The 26,514-nt window shown below is 55.0% G+C and overlaps 1 protein-coding gene across 5 annotated transcripts in view; it reads left to right on the top strand.

The window, feature by feature from the left end:
• PDE4A (phosphodiesterase 4A) overlaps positions 1-26,514 on the top strand; it is a gene marked incomplete at its 5' end in the record, with an annotated part of 47,481 nt that overhangs the window by 3,632 nt on the left and 17,335 nt on the right. Inside the window, 2 exons of one of the 5 annotated variants that reach the window (XM_079915537.1) lie at positions 2,118-2,225; positions 3,011-3,210. In XM_079915537.1, the coding sequence (XP_079771663.1) occupies positions 2,178-2,225; positions 3,011-3,210 (248 nt within the window). Of the gene's footprint in view, positions 1-2,117; positions 2,226-3,010; positions 3,211-5,537; positions 6,347-14,223; positions 14,788-16,153; positions 16,291-26,514 lie in introns of those variants that run through there. The other 4 variants (XM_079915540.1, XM_079915536.1, XM_079915538.1 and 1 more) reach the window with 4 other exon arrangements.

Raw genomic sequence — 26,514 nt, 5'->3', positions numbered from 1 at the left:
CAACAACCTCCTCAGATAGGTATGAATATTATCCCCATTTTACAGGAAACTGAAGCTCAAAGAGGCTGGGCAACTTGCCCCCAAATATACAGCTAATAAGTGGCACAGTTAGGATTTGAATGCATGTCTGTCAATGTAATACTGGAGCCTAAGCATGGTCCTTACTACATGGCCCTTTCTCTGCCTGTCTGAGCATATGTGTCTGTCTGCGTACAGAGGAGAGGGTGCCTCTTTCTCTGTATGTCTAACTCATTCCTTCATTTATTCACTCAGCATTCATTGAGACTATGTGTGGGGGACCATGATGAATGGGTACCATTTCTTGCCCCCACAGAGCTCTAGTGGGGAATACAAATAATTACAACCCCACATGATGAGTGCTTTAATAGGGGCAGAACAAACAGCAGTGGGAGCCCAGAACATGGACTGGCTCTGTCCGGCTGAGAAGTGGAGGTGACCTTTAAGCTATCTTTACACATTCATCCATTTGTTCAACAATTGTCTGTCATAGACTTGCCTGGTGCTAAGCACTACGTGGGTGAGATGACGTTTACATTCACTTCTACTAGTTCATATTGAACTGAAGTGCTAGTTAGAGCTATATGACAAGAAAAAGAAATAAGAGCTAGTCCATAGGAGACCTAGGAACATTATTAATATGCTCTTGAGTCCTCAAAACAATAACTAGACATTTAACAAATAATTATTAAGAGCCTACGATGTTCCAGATTCAGTTCTAGGCACTGGGGATATATTAATAAAATAGATAAAATATTTTTGTCCTCCTGCAGCTGATATTCTAGTATGGGACAAGACAGACAATACAGGTAATAAGTAAATTACATAGTATGTTATGAGGTGATAAATGCTGTGAAAAAATAGAGCAGGATAAGGGAGTTTAAGAATCCTGAGGGGATAGCAACTTTAAACAGGGGTGGGGTGGAGAGAAACACCAGGAGAAATGCTGAAAAGGTGAGATGTGATTAAAGACCTGAAGGATGTGAGGGACCTGCTGATGTTTAAGGGGGAAAGTTCCAGGCAGGGGGAACAGAAAGTGCAAAAGCCCTGAGGCTAGAGTTTGCCTGGTGTGTCCAGAAACAGCCAAGAGGCCAGTGTAGATGGAGCAGAGTGAGCCTGGGGGAGGGTGGGAGGAGATGAGGACAGCAGGACTGTGTGAGCCTCTTGTTGAGGACTTTGACGTCTCCTCTGAGGGAGGTGAAAGCCATGGAGGGCTCTGAGCAGAAGAGGGACATGATCTGACTTGGGTTCTAACAGGCTCCCACAGGCTCAGATGGTAATAGCCTTTATTAAGCACTTACTGCGTACCAGACGCAGTTCTTCGAGAATTCAATATGGTCTGATCTCATTTCATTCTCGTATAGACGCTGCAAGGATTATCATTCCATTTCACAGAGGTGAAACTGAGGCTTAGACAGTTTAAGTCACTGACCTACGGGCCACACAGCAATAATTTGCAGCGCCTGAGTTGACGGTGCAGCGAGCGAGCCAGCCTTCCCCTCCCGCAAGCTTTTAGATAGGGATTGCCGGCAGCAGAGCGCACTCATAATCGGGAGTTGCGTCTGTGTCCCTGTCTGTTTCTATTTCCACGCGTCCCTGTCTGTCTCTGCGCGCCTCTGCCTGCGCGTCCCCCATCTGTGCCCAAGCCGCCGTCTCGCTGCACCCGGCCCCCGCACATCGGAGCTATTTCGGGTTTAGGCATAAAAGCCCAACAGCTCGGAGAAGACGCTTCCTCCTGCCCCCGACTCGGACCACGCGCCACACGCGGCCGGCTCTGGGAGCTCCCTGTCTTCTCTGAGGGATCCCCAGGCTGGAGAAGCCCCCGCAAGAGGACTGGTGGGGGCTGGGGCGACCCGGGCCGGAGGCTCTCGGCCCCCCAGTGGCCAGTTCAGGCATTGACTCTGCTCAGAGCCCAGTCGAGCATCAGCTGTCGCTCTGGCAACAGACGGGCGACGTCACCGACAGGCAGTGCGTCAGCCACCTGCTGACGTCACGCCCCAGGAGAGGCAGTTGGCGAGGGGCGGGGGCGGTTTCCATGCTCAGCCGGCAGGGGGAGCCCCCGGGAGCTAATGGCGGATGCCTTCGGCCTGGTCCTGCAGGAGGCGCTGGCCGGGGCCGACATGGCCCCTGAAGCCCCCAAGGCGCGCTAGTCTGGCGGGATGAAGAGGAGTCGCAGTGTCCTGTCGGTGGCCCGGACCGGTGACGAGGTGCGAGGGGCGGGGCCCGGGCTGGGGGCGGGGCTTGGGCTGCGACGGGGGGTAGGGAGCCCTCTAGAGACCAAGACTGACTGCTCACTAAGCCTGGCTTCACTTCCCCCCAGGCAGCAAGGAGTCTTGTCCCCTTGTGCCTCAGTTTACTCCCTTGACTTCAATATTCTCCTGCTGCCCAAATTAAGGGCTCTCAGCCCAGGGATAGAAGGCAGGGTCTTCCAAGGGGCTTTCCAAATAGGGAGAGGATTGTAGGGTGGAGGGGAGGGTGCTGGGGGTGAGGCCTTGAGGGTCTCAGATATGAGGAGAGGGGGCCACAGACGTTTAGGCCAAGAGGGGGCTTCCTGGACGTGGAGGGTGGTGATGTGTTAGAGGGGTTTCACAGTGAAAGGCAGAGTACAGGCATGAGGGCCCAGAGCCCTGGCCATCCAGTGGTTAAGAATCCATGCTTCCACTGCAGGGAGCACGGGTTCGATCCCTGGTCAGGAAACTAAGATCCGGCATGCCGCGTGGTGTGCCCACACACACACACACACACAAAAGTGAGAGGAAAAAAGGGAGTCCCACAAAAATTATGGCTGAGAACGGGCACCCTTCAGATGTAAGAGCTGAGAAGGGACCCTCTGTGGGAGGGATTAGTGAGTGGCTAAGACGTGAGAGGGGCACAGTAGCCTATATCCCCATCGGCCACCATCTCAGATGGTTAGGGAGGGACGTTACTGCAGGGAGGGGCTCAGAGCTGCCTGACCAGGCTGCACCCCTACCCCGCCCTTGTCACACCTCAGAGGCCGCGAGATACCCCCGAGCCCGGCCGAGCCAACATGCTCGGGGCTGCCCTCCGACGCCCTCGCCGACGCCTCTCCATGGGCCCAGGCCTGGGCTGGGCTGAGCCTGAGCCCTTGGACACTGGGGTCCCTCTGCCACCACGGCCCACCACGCTGCCACTGCTGATCCCCCCGCAGATTTCCATCACCAAAGCTGACAGGTAGGCAGGAGGTGGACCAGGCTGGGAGGTGGGGTGGAGGAACAGGGCCACCTGGGCTAAGTCCAGCCACCAACCCTTTCCTGTGCTCTAGGCTCCTGGCTCCCTGTGTTTTGCAAAAGCAGCTGAAACTTCTCCTGGAGCCTGGTGGGTCAGGTTATGACATAACCCCGCCCCCGCAAGAGGCGCCTCTTGCAGCCTCTAGGAACCCCTTCTTCCATTTTGCAGCTGCCTGAGTCAGCAAGGGGCAGGATTTCGGAAAGGGGTTCAACCCTCCAGTCCCCAACGATGCTCCCATAATCAGAGAGCTGGGACAGGCTAGGGAGTGAGCCTCCCACCAATCCGCCGTGCACCTCTATTTCCCTTTCTGAGAGGATGCAGTTTCTTCAAGGCCTTAAAAGGAGATGGTGGGACCCTGGAGGAGGTCTGGACTGGCATCTTTCTTTCTCCTGAGCTCAGCTTCACACTGCACTTCCTTTGCTCTTTCTCATCTGGGGCCCTCGGAGAGCACTTCAACCCCCATCTTGGCCCAAGGATGAATTTGAAAGCCAGACAGCTGCCACTGTTCTCTGCAGCTTCTCTCAATCTCCCCACCCACCCCTTTGTCTACTCAGTCGGAGGGCTCCAGGGTCTCTGCTTGGGTCATGGTACAATGGTTCAATTCCAAATGGGGGAGGAAGTGACTGTCATTCCCCTCTCCAGTGGTCTAATGTACCCCCCCCCAAAAAAAGAAAGAAAATTCCTCTAGCCTCTACCTAGTTCAGGCCACAGATCCAACTACCAGCTCTGGCCCACTGCCTTGGGCTTTCCTTTTTGTGCAGCCCCAGCTGTGACCTGACCCCACCCTCAACCCCACCCTGTGTTACCCCACCCAGAGCTTTGACAAGACTACAGCAACCCCCCCCCCCCGCCAAGAATTTGGTCCAGCCCAAGACCCTCAAGTGATCTGGGGAGGACTTCCAGCCCTTACCGATCCCCTAGAAGCCTTTTTGAGTATGCACTTGTGGGGAGGGTCCCTGAGAGAAGCTGGGGGACAGTTCTGGCCTCTGGGACATCCAGCCGCTGCTAATGGGAGGGCGTTTCTGGCTCTGCGTTCGCCCACGCCTGGAGCCCCCTCTGGCGGGGAGAAAAGAGGCTGTGAGGGTTGGAGACGGGCTTTGTTTTTTCTTTTTTTTTCCAATAAGAACAGTGTGGAGGGAGGGCGGTGGCAGACGGCAAGGCTTGCCCGGGGGGAGCCCTTGAGGGGGGGCGCGCGGGGGCGGGGCCTGGTTGCGCGTACTTGCACCCAAGCTGGTTAATCCGAGCGCGCAACGGCCGGGGGCGGGCCACTGGTGTGTGTGCTCTGCCCCCCGCCCGGCAGCCACCGACACCAGTGCTCGGCCTGGGTCGGGGCGGGGGAAAGGGAGGGCGCTCGGATTCCGCTAGCTCTCTGCTCGCTCGCGCTCAGCGCGGCGCTGGGGGAGGCGGGAGCGTGAGTCACGGCGACTCCCGATTTAGGTGCCGGAAGGGGGGCTCTGCCGGCGGGGGCAGCGGGGAGGAGGCGCGGCTGTTTACTCGCCTGAAAAGGGCACGGGGATGCGTCCCGCGGCTGCCCGGGACCTGCCTCAGTTTACCTGCTGCAGAAGCGCTTTAGAAGGAGCAGCGATACACAGAGCGGTGGGCGGGCAGTCGGGGTATCAGAGCCGGGGTGTCCTCCTGGAGCCACACAGAAGGGACACACCCCAGTAACACCTCAGAGTGGCCCCAGGCCGGCCACACACACACACCAACACACATGGACTCCCTCAGACACCACAAACAACAGAGGCTGAATCGAGTGCACAGCTCCGCGAGCGCGGACCCACCACAGTACACACCCAATCGCGGGGGAACACAAGCACAGACCCCAGGCCACCAGAACAGACCCTGTGAGAGGCACACACCCTCCAAACAGGCAGCACACGTGCACACACTTCCTTCAGCCACAGACACGCAGATACACGCACAGCGAAATCCAGGTAAACAGGCAGACCGCAGCAGCCAACCACGTGCGCACACACACTTCTAGCAGACACCGAAAACACACATCCCTCGGAAGAGGCCACGTGCGCGCACATCCCGCCCCCGGACACACACCATCACCGTCCTCCGACCCACCAAAAGGAGATTCCCCGAACACCGTCGCCGCCCGCTGCAGGGACCGCATCCGTGTTACCGGGACCACTTCCCACAAGCTCCCCCTGGCCAGGGGTAGCGAAGAGGACAAGCCAGCACTGGGCTCCGCCCCCACCATGATGGACGGACTGACTGACACACCGGCAACCAGTCGGGTGTCTCCTTCACGAGCGGATTAACCGTTTAACTCCTTCGTGGCCGTGTGCGCCGCGGCTAAGGCAGGGCGCTCTGGAGAGAGCTGAGTTCCGGCGCCCCCTCCCCGCCGGGAGCGGGGCTCTGCGTGGGCGGGAAGGGCCCCCTCCTCGGGTGGCTGCCCCCCACTGGCCCGGACGGAGGAGGAGGGGGGCGGCGCTGACAGCCGCGGCGGGCGTGGGGCGGGGAGAGGCGGGACGGGGCGGGGGAGCCGGGGCTGCCTCAGAGCGGGACGCCGAGCGCGGAGAGCGCTGCCCCGCATCAAGCAGAGCGACAGGCGCTGACAGGAAGCCTCCGCGCCCGGCCCGGGGGCGATCGGCCCGTAGCGCCCCCGGGTCTCTCCCCGGGGCGCCATGGCCGCACCGAGGCCAGGAGCACTTGCGGGGCCCCGGGCGCGTCAGCTCGCGCGCAGCTGAACGGGGTGCAGCTTGGAGAGGCCGGGGCCCCCTGGTGTGCAGGTGGGGGCCGGGGCCATGGAGCCCCCGGCCGTCCCCTCAGAGAGGAGCCTATCTCTGTCTCTGCCAGGGCCCCGGGATGGCCAGGCCACCCTGAAGCCGCCCCCCCAGCACCTGTGGCGGCAGCCGCGGACCCCCATCCGTATCCAGCAGCGCGGCTACTCGGACAGCGCGGAGCGCGCCGAGCCCGAGCGGCCGGCACACCGGCCCATAGAGCGCGCCGACGCCGTGGACACCGGCGACCGGCCCGGCTTGCGCACGTCCCGCATGTCCTGGCCCTCGTCCTTTCACGGCACCGGCACCGGCAGCGGCAGCGCGGGCGGAGGCAGTTGCAGGCGGTAAGACTCCGCGGCGGACGCGCGCGGAGCGGATAGGCGCGCAGAGAGGACGCAACTCGCCCCGCTGACCGCGGAGGGGCGCTGTGATGCGGGTGGGATCAGTGTGACTGACGGGGCTGGGGGGAGGAGTTCTACTGCGGGGGCGTCTGGGACCTGACCCCCGGTGGTGCACTGTACCCGAGACTTCGTACTGAAGATGGAAGATGATCCTGAGATCGATTTATGGGGGCGCCATGCTGCGTGTGCTATTAACGGGGTCTTGGTTGAGGGTTGCAGCTTTAGGGGTCTGTAGCCTTCGTCGGTGACAGTGCAGGACAGTGACTAGGCTGGGTGCCACTTGACGGGGCTAGATTCGCTGTGTTTGGGGATGGCCTAGGGGTCAGTCTGTAGGGGGTGCCTGCTAGAACCACAATGCTTCCTGCAGGCTGGGGTGCTCCCAGGGTCCTTCTAGAGTGGGGGGACTGTATTGGGAGCGGGATTCATGGACTTGCCCTGCAGCTGGGGTCAGTAATCTAAAGGGGGACTCTTGGGGGAGCCCTGTGTTGGGGGCCTGTGTGCTATGTCAGAGCCCCCGCTCAGGGCAGGAGTGTTAGGGTTCAGTAGCTGCCCAGAGGGAGGGAACAGTGTTCAGGGGGTGCACAGTCCCACCACAGGGTGAGGGAGACCCTGGCTCCCTAGGTAACAGTGTTAGTGATGAAGTGGGAGTTGGGTACCCTCTCATTGACCTGAGTTTGCTCCAGCTGTGGGGGATGGCCAGCTGTGGCTACCTTGGCTGCATGCCCTGCCTGGCGTTCTGGGGTCCTATGACCGTGACAGCATAACTGTGTGTGTGTCCAGGATAGTATAGTTAGTGACATGTTGACTGTGTGCTCCCAGGACAGTGATGGTGCCAGTGTGACTTGTGTGCTTCAGGGACATGGTGATTGTGACTGTACGACTGTGCTCCCAGGACTGTGACTAAGCGACTGTGTGCTTCTGGGACAGAGATTGTGACAGTGACATCGAGTGGTCCTGGGACACGGTGATTTTGCTGGGTGACTGAGTGCGCCCCCGGGGTGCTGTGACTGTGATGGGATGACTGTGTGCTACTGGAATACTATGATTGTGACAGCGTGGCTGTATGTGCTCCCAGGACATTGTGATTGTGTCCCTGACTGTAGGATGTGGTGCTTGTCACAGAGTGACTCTGTGTGCTCCTAGGACAGTGATTGTGACAGTGACTCTGTGTGCTCCTAGGACAGTGATTGTGACAGTGACTCTGTGTGCTCCTAGGACAGTGATTGTGACAGCGTGTGTTTCTGGGATGCAGTGATGGTGGCATGTGATGTTATATTCCTGGGGACACTGTGATTGAGACACTGTGAGATGTTCTCTGCTGCTTGTGTGCCCCGTGTCTGAGAGCTGGTGCTCTCACTTGCAGGGCGTGCACCCAACTCCCTGACATGCTGTCCTCTAACCACCTAGTGTTCCGATGGGGTCTGACTTTGTGTCCTGGTGACATGTGTGACTGATGGCTTTGAGTGCTTCGCCTGACTCCCATGGGTGCCCCTCTACTTGGAACACCCCTGGGACCGTCAGATTCAGGCCTCTCCTGGAGTTCCTGAGGGAGGCCCTTCTAGGCTGGGACCCTCCTATTTTAGCTCTCTCTGGGGATCTCCAGCAGACACCACAGCCTCCAGGTCACCCACCCACCTCCATTCGGGGCACTCCAGCACCCCTGCCCACCCCCAGGAAGCAAATGTCACGGATCCAGCACTCACAGCCTGCTGTTTCCCACAGGGAACTGGAGAGAGGCTGAGGGAAAACAACAGGAAATGCCAAGATCAGGGGCAGCGCGCCAAACTGGCGCAGGTCACTGTCCTGAGAGACCCGAGGGGCGGCGGGGTCCAATAGGAACTGGACATTAGTCCCTTTTTAGGCCCCAGGGACTCCCCCTACCCTGGTCTCTGTGATGTTGACTCTCTGGGGACAGTGGCTGAGTGACATCATCATTATCTTAGTGAGATCCGTCTCATCATGTCTCACTCTTGGGCTCCATGCCAGGGACTTTTCCACACATCTTCATCCCTAGTGACCTGTGAGGTAAACTGAGGCCCAGAGGGGCAAAGCCCCTTCTCCTTTTTTTGGCTGCGCCACATGGCATGCAGGATCTTAGTTCCCCGTAACCAGGGATTGAACCGCGCTCCCTGCAGTGTAAGTGCGGAGTCTTAACCACCGGACTGCCAGTGAAGTCCCGCCTTCTCCTTCTTGCCCAAGTTCACACAACCAAGAAATGGCAGAGCTGAGATTCCAACATAGGTCCCATCTGATGCCTGTGTGTCCTGGCACAAGTGTCTTGCCCTCTCTGAGCCCCAGTTTTCCCATCGGTAAAGTGAGGCTGTTGTTGTCACTGCCCTGTGGGGATCATTTCGAGAGTTCTGTGAGATTGAGGATGTGTGTAAAGGACTTCACACAGCGAGTGCTTGGTAGTGACTCAGGGACTCGAATTTGGGAGAGGAGGTGGGCCCTCCGTAGACCCTGCTCCTGTAGGGTGGGAAGGAAAAACAGGAACCTCAACCACATCCCCGCAGGGGCTCAGGTTTCTGTTTCACTGTGGGCCTGCATAGCCTCCAGTGGCTGTGGCCGGAGGGAGGGCACTGGTGCCAGCATCCTCCCCCCACTCCCAGGCAGAAGGAGGAAGGAGAAACTGAAAGGCCTCTCATGGGAACTCACTCCTTAGGAATGAGCATTCTGCCAGCCCAGTTCTCCAGAAAGGGTGCACACACAGGGGGCTCCAGTGCTATCCACGTTAGAGTTCATGCAGCCACCAGAAAGGGGATCCAGAGAGCCCTCCAGACTTGAATCACAGGAACCTCCAAAGAGAGGGCACTGCCCCCCCCCCACGTCTGAGATGGCATCTGAACCCCCCTCCAGACCTGGGGATGTAAGAGCCTGCGCTCCCGGCTCCCTGTGGGGCTGAGTCACGGCACCGCCACGATCTGTCAAAAGGCAGATGGAGCTGGAGGAAGAGAAGGACTCTGGTGGTGAGGTGGGGAGACTTGCCTGAACTGGGGGGCGAGGCCAACGTACCGACCCCTTTTGAACCCCCAGACTCTCCCCACCGAGGGAGGCTCTGCCTGGCCCCAGGAGGAGGTGGATACAGCCGGACTGGGGTCTCTCTCTGACCCGTGGTCTCCACTGGGGTCTTCGCCTCCCCCAGTCCCTGGCGCTCCCACATCCCTGCGTGTGTATCGGGAGTAGGTCTCTCCTCGCGCCCCTCCCTCCGCACGCCCTCTGCTGGGTGACAAGAAAGGCACAGGCTGAGTGTGCTCTCAGAGTCCGGACCTGCCTCCGAAACTCTCGTCCCCGAGCAAAGTCGCCGCCGCCGTCACTGCCGCGGCGCCCCGTATTATTACTTCATGTTTATTGAGCGTCGCGGACAGCGGGCGCCAGGCCGGCCGACCGCAGGCTGCGGGTGAAGTCCTCGCCCACCCGGGGTTGGTACCAGGCCGCTACCTCCATCCTCCACCTTCAGCCGAGCGTGGTGGAGACGGCCGCCTGGCGGATGGAGAGGAACTTGGCGGAAAAGTTGAGGACGCGGAGTTCCCGTCTCGCCTCCGCGCGCACTTGCCCAAGCCAATGCCCATGCCAGGGCCTCCCAACACCAACCTGCGTTTTAACTCCCGGCATCTTTGGCTTTCCATTCCTGCCGAGGAAACCGAGACACAAGTGATTTCCCTAAGGGCACACAGCGAGGAAGGAAGGGCAGAATTATTGTTAAAAACCAGGTCTCCTCGACTCCAGGCCAGTGGGTGAGATTCAGATTGTAGCCCTGTCCGCTGACTCGCTGTGTGACCTGGGGCCAGCATCATGCCTCTCTGGGCCTCAGTTTCCTGATCAGTAAAGCCGGGCTGAATAAGATCTGCCCACCCCCCGGGCTGCGGTAAGGCTGAGATAGCCGACATTGGGGCTGGGCAGCGAGAAGCTGTTGTTTTGAGAACTGCACTTCCTCAAAATGCACTTCCTCAGCAGAGCGAAAGGGGGCGTCCCCCAAACCACAAACCCGGGTTCTGGCTGCCAGGGTGCCCCGTCTTTCAGCAGTAACAGATGGACTGCAAGCTCCTCCGAGTTGCAGGAAACTAGGGCTTTGGGCCTGGGAGAACTGCAGATCGGCAGGGTGAGGGCAGAGTTTTGGGGGGCATCTGAGCCCACTGTTTTCACTCCTGAGTAAGAGCCCAAATCCAGCCATTGCCCTTGACTTGCTGTGTGACCTTGGGAAAGGAATTCACCTGTCTGAGCCTCAGTTTCCTCATCTGCAACAGGGCCATTCATTCCAAAAACGTTGATTGAGTGGGACTTCCCTGGCAGTCCAGTGGTTAAGACAGTGGTTAAGACTCGGCGTTTCCACTGCAGGGGGCGTGGGTTCGATCCCTGGTCGGGGAACTAAGATCCTGCATGCCCTACATCGCGGCCAAAAAAAATCCAGAAATAAAAAACAAAACAAAAAACATTGATTGAACATCTTCGAGCTGTGGTGAAGACTGAAGTGGACCCAGTTCCCGCCATCCTGGAGTTCTCAGACTAGTGAGTGAGGAAGAAATAAGGAAAGGCATTCAATAATTCTAGGTGGTGACGCATGGGATGTGAAGAAAAGAGGGACCTTGAGGTCAGGGAATGCCTCTCTGAGGAGGTGACATTTGAGGAGAGACCTAAATGAAGTGAGAGAAGATGCTATGTGGGTGTCTGAAGGATGAGGTTGACAAGCAGAGGGAATAGCAGGTGCAGAGGTTCTGAGGTGGGAACCTGTCTCATATGTTGGAGGAAAAGCAGGGAGGCAAGTGTGACTGGGACAGAGTGAGCAAGGGGTGTTGGAAGGAAATGGGGCATGGAGGTGATGGGGCAGCTCATGTAGGGCCTTGTAGATCATGGTCAGAGCTGGCTTTAGACCTCAGTTTATATCTGACTTCAGGGGGCCGGAAGGAAACTGAACCGTGAAGGTCCTTTGGGCCAGAATTCCAGTCTCTGAAGTCAGACAACTCAACTCATAATCGAGAGAATTCCCTGGTGGTCCAGTGGTTAGGACTCGGCGCTCTCACTGCCGGGGTTCAATCCCTGGTTGGGGAATTAAGATCCTGCAAGCCACGTGTCACGGAAAAAAATAATAATAATAATAATCAACTCATAATCGAGCTGTGCTCCTTCCAGGCTGAGTGACCCTGACCAAGTCACTTCCCTCTCTGGACCTCAGCTTCCCCATCTCTGAAATGGGTCTAGTATGAACCCTATTCCCAAAGTCTGATGTGAGGAATCAACAAAACAATGCAGGGAACCCTGAGGGCAGGTAAATACAAATGCCCTTCCTTTCTGTTTGTACCTAGACTGAGGGGTACTGGTGGCCAGGGCATGGGTCTTAGTGGGTTTAGAGCAACAGTTCTCAATCAGGGAAAATTCTGCCCCAGGGAACATGTGGCAATGGCTGGAGACATTTTAGTCATCGTGACTGAGGGGGTGCTACTGGCATCTAGTGGGGAGGAGCCAGGGATTCTGCCACTGCTACTATCTCACAGGACTGCCCCCCAGGACAAAGGATCATCTGGTGCTAAATGTCAATGGTGCCAAGGTTGGGAAGCCCTGCATTCCCAACAAGGCGACATCACCTCCAACGGGGTGAAATTTGGTTCTTGGGATGGAGGTGTGAAAAAAAGCTTACTTTTATGTATAAAGCCCAGATAAACACCCCGTACATAAATGGATATACAGCATATCTATGGCATTAACATTTCGTGAAGGAGGCAACTTGGGGGTGGGTGGGGAAGGGAGCGTCTAAAAAGGCACTCGGGGGGGATTATCGTGAAATAAAAGGAGACAACCACTGGTCTGGAGCCTGGCTCAGCCACTCATTGGCTCTGTGACCTTGAGCAGATTGTTTCTCTCCAAGACTCAGTTTTCCCATCTGTAAAATGGGACAATAATGTCACTTGATGGGCATTTTGTGAGAATTAAATGCGATCATAGCTAGAGGCGGTAAATGCACAGGAAGCATTCTGAAGGTTAGCTGCTATGTCATCTTTATCATCATCAACCATCATCTGTATCCTCTGTCTAGTGCATGGCTTGCACATTATAAGCTCTCCATAAATGTTTTGTCCAATAATAATAATCGTAACTAGATAGTTCTTTGGGGCATGAGTCCACCATCTTCTCGGTCTGCTGGCTTTCCGAATAAAGTCACTATTCCTTGCCCCAATAACTTAGCACCCAATTTATTGGCCTGTCGTGTGGCAAGCAGTACAAGCTTGGACTTGGTAACACATTTTGGTGCAGCCAGCCAGGAGCCTTGCTGCTGTGGTTGGGGAATTTTCAGGTAAGGCCCTAACAGCTGCTAGGACCACTTGTCCTGAGAATTAGTCCTAACATTCAGTGAAAACTGTACAGACACTTTTCTGAGCCTTTTATGTGTCCATCCATGAGGTCTGTAGTGTTACTTTACCCATTTTACAGGTAGGAAAACTGAGGCTCAGTGAAATGAAGTGACTGGGTCAAGGTCAAATGAATAAGAAGCGCCGGAGGCCAGACTCAAGCCTAGGTCATCCAACTTTGGGCCCCTTGACATGGGAGCCAACAGGTAGAGAGGGAAAGATATTCACAGAGGCAATTTAGATTTAAAGTAGAGATGTGCCCCATTTTCTTATTTTAAACAAGTTTCTCCCCCTTCCCGAACCCCAGAGAGCTGTAGACAGGAGGGATAGGCTCTGGAATTATAACTAGCTAGATGACTTTATTCAAGGATCTTCATCTCTCTGAGTCTCAGTTTCCCCATCTGTGAGAGGGGATAACATGCCCCCCACAAAGTCACAGTGGCTGCGCATGCAGAGTCACCACCACTGGACCCCACAGAAGTCAGTGCTGAGGGGAGGTTGGGTTCCTGGAGCCACCTCATGAGCTGTGGGGCCCCCAATTCTAAGAGGTACCTCAGAGGTGCTAAGGAGTGGGAGGACTGGGGGGATTCTTAGGAGTGTCTAGGGGGCTGTGAGCACACTCCAGGCTTCTAGGGGTGTCTAAGACTTATAAGGCATGTCTCAGAGCCTGTGGGGGGGCATTCTGGGGGTACCCCAAGGATTGTGAGTACATCTTGGATTCTGGGGGTAGCCTAGGGTGGTAGGCCTGTCTTAGGAGCTGTGGAGGAATCTAGTTGTGCCCCTGGGATCTGTGGGGGGCACCCCAGGATTTTGGTGGCATCCCCATGGTTATGGGAATGTCCCCTGAGTCCTAAGGCACCCCTGAGGTAATGTTGGGTTCTCTGCACTTCTGGGGGCATCTCAGGAATGCTGTGGAACTACTAGGGGAGGGGATCTGAGGGATTGTGGAAGCCTTCCTGAGGCCTCTAAGGGACCCTAGGATTTGGGGGGGCCCTCACGGAGATCTGTGGGAATGCTCTGTGGCTGTGGGGGGTTCTTGGGGGTGTTTGGAGGGTCTCCACATGACTCAGAGATGGTGGGACTGCCCCAGGGGATTTGGGGGACATCTGAGGAAACATAGTGGTTGTCCTGGGATCTGAAGGGGTTTCTCGTGGACTCTCAGAGCACCTCTGGCATTTGTGGGTGCATCCTGGGATTGTTGGGGTGCCCCTGGAGTCTGTGGGCATGTTTCAGTAACAATGAGGGGACATCTGGGGAGCTGTGAGAGTGTCCGGTGTCTATGGGAGCCTCTCAGAGCACCTTTGGGTTTTGTGGGGGAACCCATGGATTTGGGGGGTACCTCTGGGTTGTGTGAGAACAGCTCAGGGATAGTAGGGGCACTCCTTAGGATTGTGGAGATCTAAGTCTGAGGGACTCTGGGGATGACCCTGAGGTCTGTAGTACCTCTCAACATCGTGGAGGCTGTGTGTGTGTGAGAGCACCCCAGAGATCTGGGGGCATTCCAGGTGTTTGTAGAGATGCTTCCGGCGATTGTGAGGACGGCAGAGGGACTGCGGGGGGCCCCTGGCGTCTGTGGGGTGTCCCCACCGCGGCGCGTGGGGGCTCCTGGCCCGCCCCGCCCCAGGGGCGGCCCCAGCGCGTAGCCGGAAGGGCCGAGGCGGCCGGGAGGGGTGGGGCCCGTGGGCCCGCGGGTAGGGCGGCCGGCCTGTGTGGGCCGCGCGGGGCGGGCGGCGCTGTTCCCCAGCGCCCGCCGAGGCTGGGCCGCCCTGCGGCCCCCCCACCCGCGCCCCGCGCCGAAGTCATGGCGCGGCCGCGCGGCCTGGGCCGCATACCCGAACTGCAGCTGGAGGCCTTCCCGGCGGCGGCAGCGGCGGCCACCGAGGACGAGGCGTTCCTGCCCGAGCCCCCGGCCCCGCGCGCGCCCCGCCGCCCACGTTCGCCACCTTCCTCGCCTGTCTTCTTTGCCAGCCCGTCCCCAACTTTCCACAGGCGCCTTCGGCTTCTCCGCGGCTTTCAGGATTTCGGTCGCCAGGCGTGGGCCGGGTAAGTACGCGCTGGTGGCTGTGGGTTCGAGTCCCCCCTGGCCATCAGGCGCGCGCCAGGGTCTGGGGTTCGTAGCTGGCTCTGTCAGCCTCACTTTTTTTCTTCCGTCACAGGGCAGCGATAAAAATCAAGTCTGCTCGCCAGGGTTGCTGTGGAGACATCTGATAAGGCATGCAGTAGGCGCTCAATAAACGCTATGTTCCTCCCACTTCCTGTGCAGACCTGAAGCTGCGGTCAGGCTTTGGGGGAGTGAAGCCAACCTGCCATCCAGGGTGATGTGGGGACGTGTGTTCAGTTGTGTTATCCTTAGTCCACAGGCCTGTGAAATGGGGCCAGCGCTGCCCTCTGGGGGTTGCCTTGCCAGGAGGCACTGGAATATTACCGCGTGCACCGAGCAAGGAGGGCAAATGGAAGTTCCCTTCCTGGCCAGACCCGGGGTGGGCCGCGGCGGCGGGCAGCTTGGGGGTGAGGAGCCTGGAGGCCACATCCGGTCTGGCTTTCCAGTGTCCGTTTATCTTGGAAACGGAGGTTGGCGGCCCGGAGGTAGGCACGGGCTGGCTTTGGGGGCTTCTCCGGAACCCGGAGAGGTCCTCTGGTTGCCCTTCTCCTCGATACTCTCCGCGTGCACTTGTTTAGAACCTGAGTCCGGAGACACAGGCTGAGAGAGGGCGCTGCAGGGACAGTACGCGGGCCCGCGTCCGCATTTGGGGACGAGATCGGGGCGGGAAGAGATAAGGAGGAGGGGTCGAGGCCCCTGGGAGGCCCGCGTGGGGTCGGGAAGAGTGTGTGTGGGGGGAAATCAGTGCCTGTCTCCGGTTTCTCTCGGTGTCGCTGTCTTGACCTCTGCCTCTCCTGTCTCTGTTACGCCGCCCCCACGCCCCCAACTCCACCTCCCCCGCATCCATCATCCCTTCCCCGGGTTTTTGTCACCGGACCCCGCACTGCGCCCGCTGGCAAGTCGTTCCCCCACGCAGGACGCACGGCGTTCGGAGACCTCCAGGGGGCCCAGCTCGACGTCAGGGAAGGGGTGGAAAAGGCGGGGCCAGGGGAGGGCTCGGAACCCGGGAAACCGGAGCCCGGGGCACCCTCCGAGGCCCGGGGGAAGGGAGGCAGGCGGGAAGTATGCGCAGAGTTCCGCAGGGCCCCCGCAGGAGGAGGCAGGCGCGGAGCCCGCCCAGGCGCTGCGGACGGGGGTGGGGGGGGTGCCCGAACGCCCGGGGCCGTCCCTGGGGGCGGGGGGGTCACCGGGAGGGCGGGTGTGGAGGCGGCGCCGGCGGCGGCTGCAGACACCTAGGGCCTGGAGAGCAGTGCGCGCCACACCACCGTGCAGCCGTCCCCATGCGCGCCCCGACGGTGCTTGGCACTCATGCGCTCCAGTGCAGCACCCCGGGCCCGACCCCGGCCCCCTGCCCTGGTACTGCCCCCCGCGGGCCCTGAGTCCCTGGTCCACTTCTCCTTCAGCGACGAGGACACCTGTTGGTACCCTCCAGGCAGATTTGTCAGGTGGGTGGCCCCTGGCCAGTCCCCTCCTTTGCCACCGGAGGGCTCTGGCTGCTGTGTGTGTGTGTGTGTGTGTGTGTGTGTGTGTGTGTAGGGTGGGGGAGCAGTCTGCCTTGCGGGGAGTCCCCACAGTGGTTTACAGGGTCTGTCTGGTCTGGAGCCTCACCCCCTTCCCGGGCCCTAAACTGTCTGGATGCCGCTGAGGGCTTCCTGCAGGTGGTGACCCCAGAATGGGTGCTGGGTCCTGCCCCCTTCCTGCTTACCCAAGGTGGGATCCCTTAACCCTCTTTGTGCCCCAAATCTGGGCTTCTGGCATTCACCGTAGCAGCAAATATGGGTGTCCTGCATCACCCAGGCTCCACTCCCGGGCTACTGGCCTCAAGCCACGTCCCTCCGGCCCTGCTCTGCTCAGTGCCTCTAGCCTTACCCTCCCTTCTTCCTTGCTGGGGCTGCCAGGATGAAAACCAAGCTGGGGTGGGGGTGGGGAGGAGGTTCCTGCTGGAACTCCTGGGGGGTATTTAGAATCAGCTGGACAGCGCTGAGGCAGAGAAGTGGTCTTTAGGTTCTCAGGGTGCTCCAGCCTTGTACCTGCTCCCCCTGCACCAACCGCTTCAGACACCCAGACATGCACGTGCTCTCCCACATGGATACACGCACTCCACATATGCAGCTACACAGGACACAAACACAGACACACCCACACACAGGGTAATCGAGATCACCTGGTGTGTACTGTGCTAGGCACGGGTCTTCTGGCTGACGGGGCCAAAAAGAGAACCCCACAGGTGACCCATGGCCATGGTGACAAACACCACAGAAACCCTGGTCTCACACAGCCTCGCATACACTGCGCTGACCCCAGGTACACACTGTCACTGCAACGCACACCCAGGCCCGATTCCCACCTGCACATGGCCACACACAGGAGCTTTCAACCTCATACCCACTGAGGAGTCAGGGCCCATGTGCAGCACACAGGTACCCTCTCCCAAGGTCATACAGACCACAGACAGACATAGATACACACAGGCACCACCAACACCCAGACCCCGCTCACACACACACACGTACAAATCCATACTATATGCACACAGGGGCTCCTGAGCGCGCACACACACCCCGACTCACACACACACAGACCCTCCTTGCACACCCAGCCCCACAAACTGCCGTGTCACCTGGCACCATGCGCCCTCCTGGCAGACACACACCAGCACCCGCCCCCAACCTCCGTGTGACCTTCACAAAGCAAATGCCAGGCCTTTCCATGAAGCCTGCTTGGCACCTCCTACAAGGCAGTCAGGTGGAGTGGGGCAGGGAGCCCAGGGAGGTGCCAGGCCTGCCTGGGGGAGACGGACACCCAGTGATTTACTGGGCAGCCTTGTAGCCCGGCTGCCCTGGTTCAAATCCTGGCTTTACCACTAGCCAAGTTACTCATCCTGTTTGTGCCTCAGTTTCTTTCTCTGGAAAATAGGGCATTAGTACACATCCAGGCATAGCAGAGTGCCTAGCATGTGACATTCAGTAGCAGCTGGCTACTTTCATTGTCATGATCTTTACCAACTGGGATGTGTCCCCTTTCCTGGCCACCCCCACTCCCCTGCTTGTTTCTTTCCCATCGGCCCCTGCAGCAGAACTCTCTGAAGCCTGGATCTGCCCCTAGGCTGCACAGTCCTGCAGAGGCCCAATCTGATGCTCTGGGAGCCCAGGTGGGCAGGCCTTGGGGCCCCAGAGGGGTGGAGGCAGGTAGCAGCTTCAACTGAGAATGCCATCAAGTGGTCAGCCTGTCCAAAGGGGAGCCTTGGGCAAGTCGTTTCCTTTGTGATGAAGTGTCTGGGTGTGTGGCTGTGATGTCAGGGCCTGTCTGCTGCCCTTGACTCCGATTTGTGGCTTCAGGTCCCACTGGGACAGTGCTGGAACAGCCTCCAGCCTGACTTTGGCCACGCTGAGCAGTGGCAGGTCAGGGAGGGGTGAGTTCCCACAGCTCTGGGGTTTGGTTCTGAGGGGTAGCTGAGACCCCCACACACACACACACACATACACAAACACACACACTCAGGCTGCAGTTCAACAGGCCCGATTCTCCTCTGCCCTTCCACAGCCCAGGGGACATTCGCTCCTGGAAGCACAAACAGCAGGGCCCCAGGAAGCCTCCTCTTCCCATCCCAGCCTCTGGGCTCCTGCTTAGGTGAGCTGAGTCCCCTGGGGCTGCAGGATCTGCCCGCAAGGCTAGTCGGGCGCCCTCTGGACTTGGGTCTCACCTTCCCCCAACGAACTGTGGCTTCAGGTCCTGGGGCGGGGTTGAGGTCTTCAGTATGGAACTATGTTCCTCTCCCCTCCACAGGGGCACTCAGCAGAGCCAAAACACCCAGGCTGGGCCTTGGGAGACAGGACATGGTTCGCAGGCAGCAAGGCCACCAACCCCTCGCTGCCTCTCTGCACCACCGCCTCCTCGTTGACCCAGGACGTTAACAGAACCCAACTCACAGAGTTAGTGGGAGACCTCATCGGGTTCACGTGTACAAAGCACTTTGATAGTGCTAGGCGCACGGCAGATACTGAATAAATATCTTATTATTATTACTATAAGCTTAAAGGATCTAACCTGGCACCCAGTACACAGCAGGTGCTTAATAAATGGGCATTATCATCAAAGGCCCAAGCTCATGATCTAAGAGTATTTTCATTCCTGAACGTGGTTTTTTTTTTTTTTTTTTTTTTTTGGCTGCATTTGGTCCTCATTGCTGCGTGCGGGCTTTCTCTCTAGTTGCGGCGAGCGGGGGCTACTCTTCGTTGCAGTGCAGGGGCTTCTCACTGTGGTGGCTTCTCTTGTTATGGAGCACAAGCTCTAGGCGCGCAGGCTCAGTAGTTGTGGCGCACGGGCTTAGTTGCTCCATGGCATGTGGTATCTTCGCGGACCGGGGCTCGAACCCGTGTTCCCTGCATTGGCAGGCGGATTCTTAACCGCTGCGCCACCAGGGAAGTCCCTGAGTGTTTTGTGTTTTTTTTAAATTTACTTAAAATATTAACATAAAGTAAAATTCACCTTGTTTTTGGCTGTGCTGTGCAGCTTGTGGGATCTTAGTTCTGCGACCAGGGATCGAACCAGGGCCCTGGCAGTGTAAGCACAGAGTCCTAACCACTGGACTGCCAGGGAATTCCCAAAATTCAGCCTTTTTAGTATATATTGCATAAGGGTTTTTTTTTAATTGTGTCAAATATGCATAATAAAATTTACCATTTTAACTTGAGTGTACAATTCAGTCATTAAGTACAACCACATTGTTGTGCAACCATCACCACCATCCATTTCCAGGATTTTTTCATCTTCCTAAGCTGAAACTCTGTCCCCATTAAACACTAACTCCCCATTCCCACTCCCTCAGCCCCTGGCACCCACCATTCTACTTTCTGTTTCTATGAATTTGACTCCTCTAGGGACTCATGTAAGTGGAATTGTACAATATTTGTCCTTTTGTGTCTGGCGTATTTCACTTAGCGTAATGTTTTCAAGGTTCATTCATGTTGAAACATGCGTCAGAATTTCCTTTCTTTTTAAGGCTGAGTAATATTTCATCGTATATATACCACATTTTCATTATTCACCTATTAATGGGCATTTGAGTTGTTTCTGCCTTTTGGCTGTTGTAAATAATGCCGCTAGGAACATTGGTGTACAAGTATCTGTTGGAGTCCTGCCATTCAATTCCTTGGGGTGTACATACTGAGGAGTTAGCTTTGCTGGATCACGTGGTAATTCTGTACTTAAGTTTTTGAGGAGCTGCCAAACTCTTTTCTGCACTGGCTTCACCATTTTATATTCCCACCAGCAGCGCACAAGTATTCTGATTCCTCCACGTGCTCCCCAACACTTGTTATTTTCCTTTTTTTTTTTTTTTTTTAATAATAGCTATCCTGATGGGTATGCAGTGGTATCTCATTGGGATTTCTTTTTTTTTTTTTTTTTTGTGGTACGCAGGCCTCTCACTGTTGTGGCCTCTCCCGTTGTGGAGCACAGGCTCCGGACGCTCAGGCTCAGTGGCCATGGCTCACAGGCCCAGTCGCTCCGCGGCATGTGGGATCTTCCCGGACCAGGGCACGAACCTGTGTCCCCTGCATCGGCAGGCGGACTCTCAATCACTGCACCACGAGGGAAGCCCCGGGATTTCTTTTTATATAAGTTTATTTATATTTGGCTGCGTTGGGTCTTCGTTGCTGCACGCGGGCTTTCTCTAGTTGTGGTGATCGGGGGCTACTCTTCATTGCAGTGTGTGGGCTTCTCATTGTGGTGGCTTCTCTTATTGTGCAGCATGGGTTCTAGGGGCGTAGGCTTCAGTAGTTATGGCATGCGGGCTCACTAGTTGTGGCTCGCGGGCTCTAGAGCGCAGGCTCAGTAGTTGTGGCACACGGGCTTAGTTGCTCCGTGGCATGTGGGATCTTCCCGGACCAGGGATCGAACCCGTGTCCCCTGCACTGGCAGGCGGATTCTTAACCACTGCGCCATCAGGGAAGTCCCTCTCATTGGGGTTTTGATTTGCATTTCCCTAATGACCAGTGGTGTTGAGCATCTTCTCATGTTTATTGTCCATCTGTATATCTTCTGTGAAGAAATGTTTATTTAAGTGCTTTTCCACTTTTTTTTTTTTTTTTGCCACGCACGTGGCTTGTGGGATCTTAGTTCCGCAACGAGTGATCAAACCCAGGCCCTCAGCAGTGAGAGCACGGAGTTCTAACCACTGGACCACCAGGGAATTCCCTCCCACTTTTTAATTGGGTTGTTTGTTTTGTTGTTGTTGTTGAGTTTTAGGAGTTCTTTATATAGTCTAGAACATTAATCCCTTGTCAAATATGAGATTTGCAAAAACGTTCTCCCGGGACTTCCCTGGTGGTCCAGTGGTTAAGACTCCACGCTTCCACTTCAGGGTGCGCAGGTTCAATCCCTGGTCGGGGAACTAAGATCCTGCCTGCCCCGTGGTGCGGGCAAAAACAAGCAAACAAACAAACAAAAAAACTATTTAAAAAAAAATGTTCTCCTGGGGCTTCCCTGGTGGTGCAGTGGTTGAGAGTCCACCTGCCGATGCAGGGGACACGGGTTCGTGCCCCAGTCCGGGAAGAGCCCACATGCCGTGGAGCGGCTGGGCCCGTGAGCCATGGCCGCTGAGCCTGCGTGTCCGGAGCCTGTGCTCCGCAACGGGAGAGGCCACAACAGTGAAAGGCCCGCATACCGCAAAAAAAAAGAAATGTTCTCCCATTCTGTGGATTACCTTTTCACTCCCTGAATAGTGTCTTTTTATTTTTTTAATTTATTTTTATTTATTCTCTCTCTCTTTTTTTTTTTTTTGGCTGCGTTGGGTCTTCATTGCTGTGCGCCAGCTTTCTCTAGTTGCGGTGAACAGGGGCTACTCTTCGTTGCGGCGCAAGGGCTTCTCATTGCGGTGGCTTCTCTTGTTGCGGAGCTCGGGCTCTAGGTGTGCGGGCTTCAGTAGTTGTGGCACGTGGGCTCAGTAGTTGTGGCGCACGGGCTTAGTTGCTCCAAGGCATGTGGGATCTTCCCGGACCAGGGCTCGAACCCGTGTCCCCTGTATTGGCAGGTGGATTCTTAACCACTGCATCACCCGGGAAGTCCTGAACATTGTTGCAATTTTGATAGAGATGGCATTGAATCTGTAGATTGCTTTGAGTAGTATGAACATCTTGACATTATTAAGTCTTCCAGTCCATGAATATGGTATGTCTTTCCATTTATTTGTGTTTTTAATTTCTTTCAGCAACATTTTGTAGTTTTCAGTATACAGAGGTTTTGCCTCCTTGGTTAAGTTTATTCCTAAGTATCTTAATCATTCTGATGCTATGGTAAGTGGAATTGTTTTCATAATATCCTTTTTAGTTTGTTCATTGTTAAGGGCATAGAAAAGCAACTGACTTTTGTGTGTTGATTTGATATCCTGCAACTTGGCTAAATTCATTTATTAGTTGTATGATGTTTTTTTTGGTGTGTGTGTGGTATGTGGGCCTCTCACTGTTGTGGCCTCTCCTGTTGCAGAGCACAGACTCCAGACGCGCAGGCTCAACAGCCATGGCTCACGGGCCCAGCCGCTCTGCGGCATGTGGGATCTTCTCGGACCGGGGCACGAACCCGTGTCCCCTGCATCGGCAGGCGGACTCTCAACCACTGCGCCACCAGGGAAGCCCCAGTTGTATGAGTTTTGACACATGTAATCCCCACCACTGGCTTATTTTTCTTAGCAAAATTCATTTGAGAGTCATCCAAGTTATTTTGTGTTTGAGTAGTTAAAAAGGAAACTGTTTCTTTCTACTTTTGCAGAAAACTTCTGACACAAAATGTGTTTGGTTTTTTTCCCCACACCAACCCATTCTCCAATACTCTATGGACATTAACTGGGTGAACTACAGTTTAATTCAATTCTGACACTAACTGGAGTTTGTGCAGATCCCACAGGTTAAGGGCTTAGTCCCACAAGACCTCCCCCACTTCAGATGTCAGTCTCAAATCCAGGTTGTCACCTGTGCTTTTGGGCGACCAGCTATAAATCAGAGGTACCTACAACCCCCTCCTCTGGTTCGATAATTCGCTAGAACGGTTCACAGAACTCAGGAAACCAGTTTACTTACTAGATTGCTGGGGGGGGGGGGGGGGGGTTGGTTTTTTTTAATTTTTAAAAATTTATTTTTTGTATTCCCCTCCTGGTTTATTTTATTTTATTTAATTAATTTATTTATTTATTTTGCGGCACGCGGGCCTCTCACTGTTGTGGCCTCTCCCGTTGTGGAGCACAGGCTCCGGACGCGCAGGCTCAGCGGCCATGGCTCACAGGCCCAGCCGCTCTGCGGCATGTGGGATCTTCCCGGACCGGGGCACGAACCCGTTTCCCCTGCATCGGCAGGCGGACTCTCAACCACTGTGCCACCAGGGAAGCCCCTCCTGGTTTATTTTAAAAGATACAACTCAGGAACAGCCAGATGGAAGCGATACATAGAAAAAGGAATTGGGGGAGGGACTTGGAGCTTCCCCAGGTGTGCCACCTTCCCAGCACCTTGATATGTTCAGCAACCCAGCAGCTCTCCAAACCGTGTCATTCAGGGATTTTGATGGTGGCTTCATTATGTAGCCACGATTGACTAAACCATTGGCCATTCCACTGGTGATTAACTCAACCTCCAGTCCTGGTCCCTGAACTGGTCCAGCCTCTCTAATCACATGGTTGGCTCTCCTGGCAACCAGCCCCCATCCGGAGGCTGTCCGGGAGTCCCTAGCAGTCAGTCATCTCGTTAGCATACAAAAAGATACCTATTACTGTGGAGATTTCCAGGGTTCTAGGAACTGTGTACCAGGAAACCAAGGCTGAGGCCAAATATATATATTTATTCTTTCACAGTACTTATGGTCCTCGACTTATGATTTTTCAACTTCATAATGATGTGAAAGCAATACGCATGCAGTAGAAACCGCACCTCAATTTTTGATATTTTCCTGGGTTAGTAACATGTGGTCTGATTCTCTCTTGTGATCCTGGGCAGCGGCAGCAAAAGCCGCAGCTCCCAGCCAGCCACGCGATCATGAGGGTAAACAATTGATACACTTACAACCGTTCTAGACCCGTACAACCACTCTGTTTTTCAGCTTCAGTACAGTACTCCATAAATTACATGAGCTATTCGGCACTTTATTATAAAATACGCTTTGTGTTAGATTATTTTGCCCAACCGTAGGCTAATGTAAGTGCTCTGAGCACGTTTCAGGTAGGCTAGGCTACACTGTGATGTAGGTAGTTTAGGTGTCTTAAATGTGTTTTCAGCTATCGATATTTTCAATTTATGGTGGGTTTATCAGGACATAACCCTGTCATAAGTCAAGGAAGAGCTGTAGTTCACGTTTGTGGTTTTGAAATTGCTGAATAGTATTCCATGGCATGGCTCTGCTACCGTTTATCCATTCACCCGTTGACGCACACTTGATTTGCTTGTTTCTAGTTTTTGGTGACTATGAACAGAACTGCTCTAAACATCAGTCAGCAGGTTTTTGAGTAGAAGTATGTTTTTATTTATCTTGGGTAAATATATAGGAGTGGATTTGTTGGCTTGTACAATAAGCGTGTGTTTAATTTCATAAGAAACTGACCAGCTGTCTTCCAGAGGGGCTGTACCACTTTGCATTCCCATCCGCAATGAATGGGAGTTCCAGTTGCTCTGAATCCTTATCATCACTTGATATCGTTGTCAGTTTTCATTTGTTTAGCATGCTAGTAGGTGTGAAGTGATAGTCCATGGTTTTAATTTGCATTTCCCTAAGGAGGAATGATGTTTCCTGTGCTGATTTGCCATCTGTATATCTTCTTTGGTGAACTGACCATACTTTTGCTCATTTTTTCACTGAGTTATTTGTCTTCTTCTTATTGAGTTTTCAGAGTTCATCATGTACACTGGCCACAAGTCCTTTGTCAGATATTTTCTCCCAGTCTATAGCTTGTCTTTTTATTCTCTTGACAGTGTCTTTTGCAGAGCAGTTTTCAATGTTTTTAAAACGTTTTTTGAAGTTTGTTTTTAAAAGAAGTTGGAATTTTTGACTATTTAAAATTTCTGGTTTCTTTACTAAAATTGGAACATCTGGTTGGTCAGGGTCCCCAGCTCCACTCTGCTTTTTATGTTGGCCGCCTGACCCCTGGAAACATTTGCTCTAAGGGGAGGAATGTGCTCTGATGGGGGTCAAGTCGGCAGAGGGCAGCAGTTAACATTTTGGTCTGAGGAATCACAAGACTTTGGTTTGAATTCTGACCCCACCATGACCTTGCTGTGTGACACAGAGCCAATCATTCTCCTCTCTGAACCTTAGTTTCTTCATCTGTAAAATGGAGGCAATGAAGTCCTTCCCCATTCCCTCACCCCAGGACTGGCCCGGAAGAAAGGCCCAATATATGGAAATTGATATCACTGTCCTGGCCTAGGAGATTTCAGATTTATTTCTTGGCAGAGGGAACATTCAAATAAAATCTTAGGCTGAAATTCAGTAGTAGGACCAGAAAGGGAGGGAGGGTTCTCTTTCTTCCCCCTACCCCCTTGTACCCACCAGAGCATTGCCTGAAGTCGGCTGACCAGTCTGCTAACCCCCTGACTTTAAGAGTAACAGACCAGAGGAGGCAGTGACCTTCTTGAAGTCACACAGCATGTCACAGGCACACAGCTCCCCACTCTCATCCTCAAATCTTCATACTGATTGCCTTGCTGAGTTCACTACCCAGGTGGCATATATGAGGCTGATAGACTTGTAGTTGCCAGTGTTTTCTGAGCTCTTTGTTAAGCACCATTCTGAGCGTTTTGCCTGTGTTGACACTGGTCACCTGGATGGCCTGAGGCAGATGGTGGTTGTCCCAATTTTGTAGATGAGGAAACTGAAATTCCATCTTTCCCTCAAGTTACGTAGCCGGGAAGTGGCACAGCCAGCTTTTCCCTGACTCATCCTGAGGGTCTGTCTTGCCAGTGCCACCAGGCTGTGTCCTGTCTCTGTCATCTGTCTGTATTTCTGCTCAAGCCACACCAATTTCCTTGCTGGTCCTCCAACAAGAACCAAATCCTGCCAGTGGGCGTTTGCACTTGCTGTTTCCTCACCCTGGAGTACTTTCTCCTACCTCCTGACCTGTGGCCTACACCTTCTCATCTTTCAGGACCTGCTCCTGAAAGATATCCTGCAGATATCACTTCCTCAGAGAGGCCCGTCTCAACCATATCAGCTAAAATCACCTCTCCAGTCACCCACCTCACTTTTCTTTTTTCTGCGGTATGCGGGCCTCTCACTGCTGTGGCCTCTCCCGCTGCGGAGCACAGGCTCTGGACGCGCAGGCTCAGCGGCCATGGCTCATGGGCCCAGCCGCTCCGCGGCATGTGGGATCCTCCCGGACCGGGGCACGAACCTGTGTCCCCTGCATTGGCAGGCGGACTCTCAACCACTGCGCCACCAGGGAAGCCCTACCCACATCATTTTAATTCTCTGCATGGCAGTCCGTATATTCATTCATTCACTCATACATTGATTCATGCGATTGACATCTCTTGGGCATCCACTGCGTGTCAGGCCATGTTCTTGGCCTAAAGTATACAGTAGTGAACAAAGCAGACAAAAGTCCTTGCCCTGCAGAGCTTAGTTCTAGAAGGGAAGGCAAACAGTGAAGAGTAAAATATAGAATGTGTCAGGTAAGTAGTATTTATTTTAAG

This window comes from Stenella coeruleoalba (genome assembly GCF_951394435.1).
Source record: "Stenella coeruleoalba genome assembly, chromosome: 3".
In the NCBI taxonomy this organism is placed as follows: Eukaryota; Metazoa; Chordata; class Mammalia; order Artiodactyla; family Delphinidae; genus Stenella; species Stenella coeruleoalba.
The sequence above is the reverse complement of the archived record's forward strand: the minus strand, read 5'-3'. Positions and strand labels throughout refer to the sequence as shown.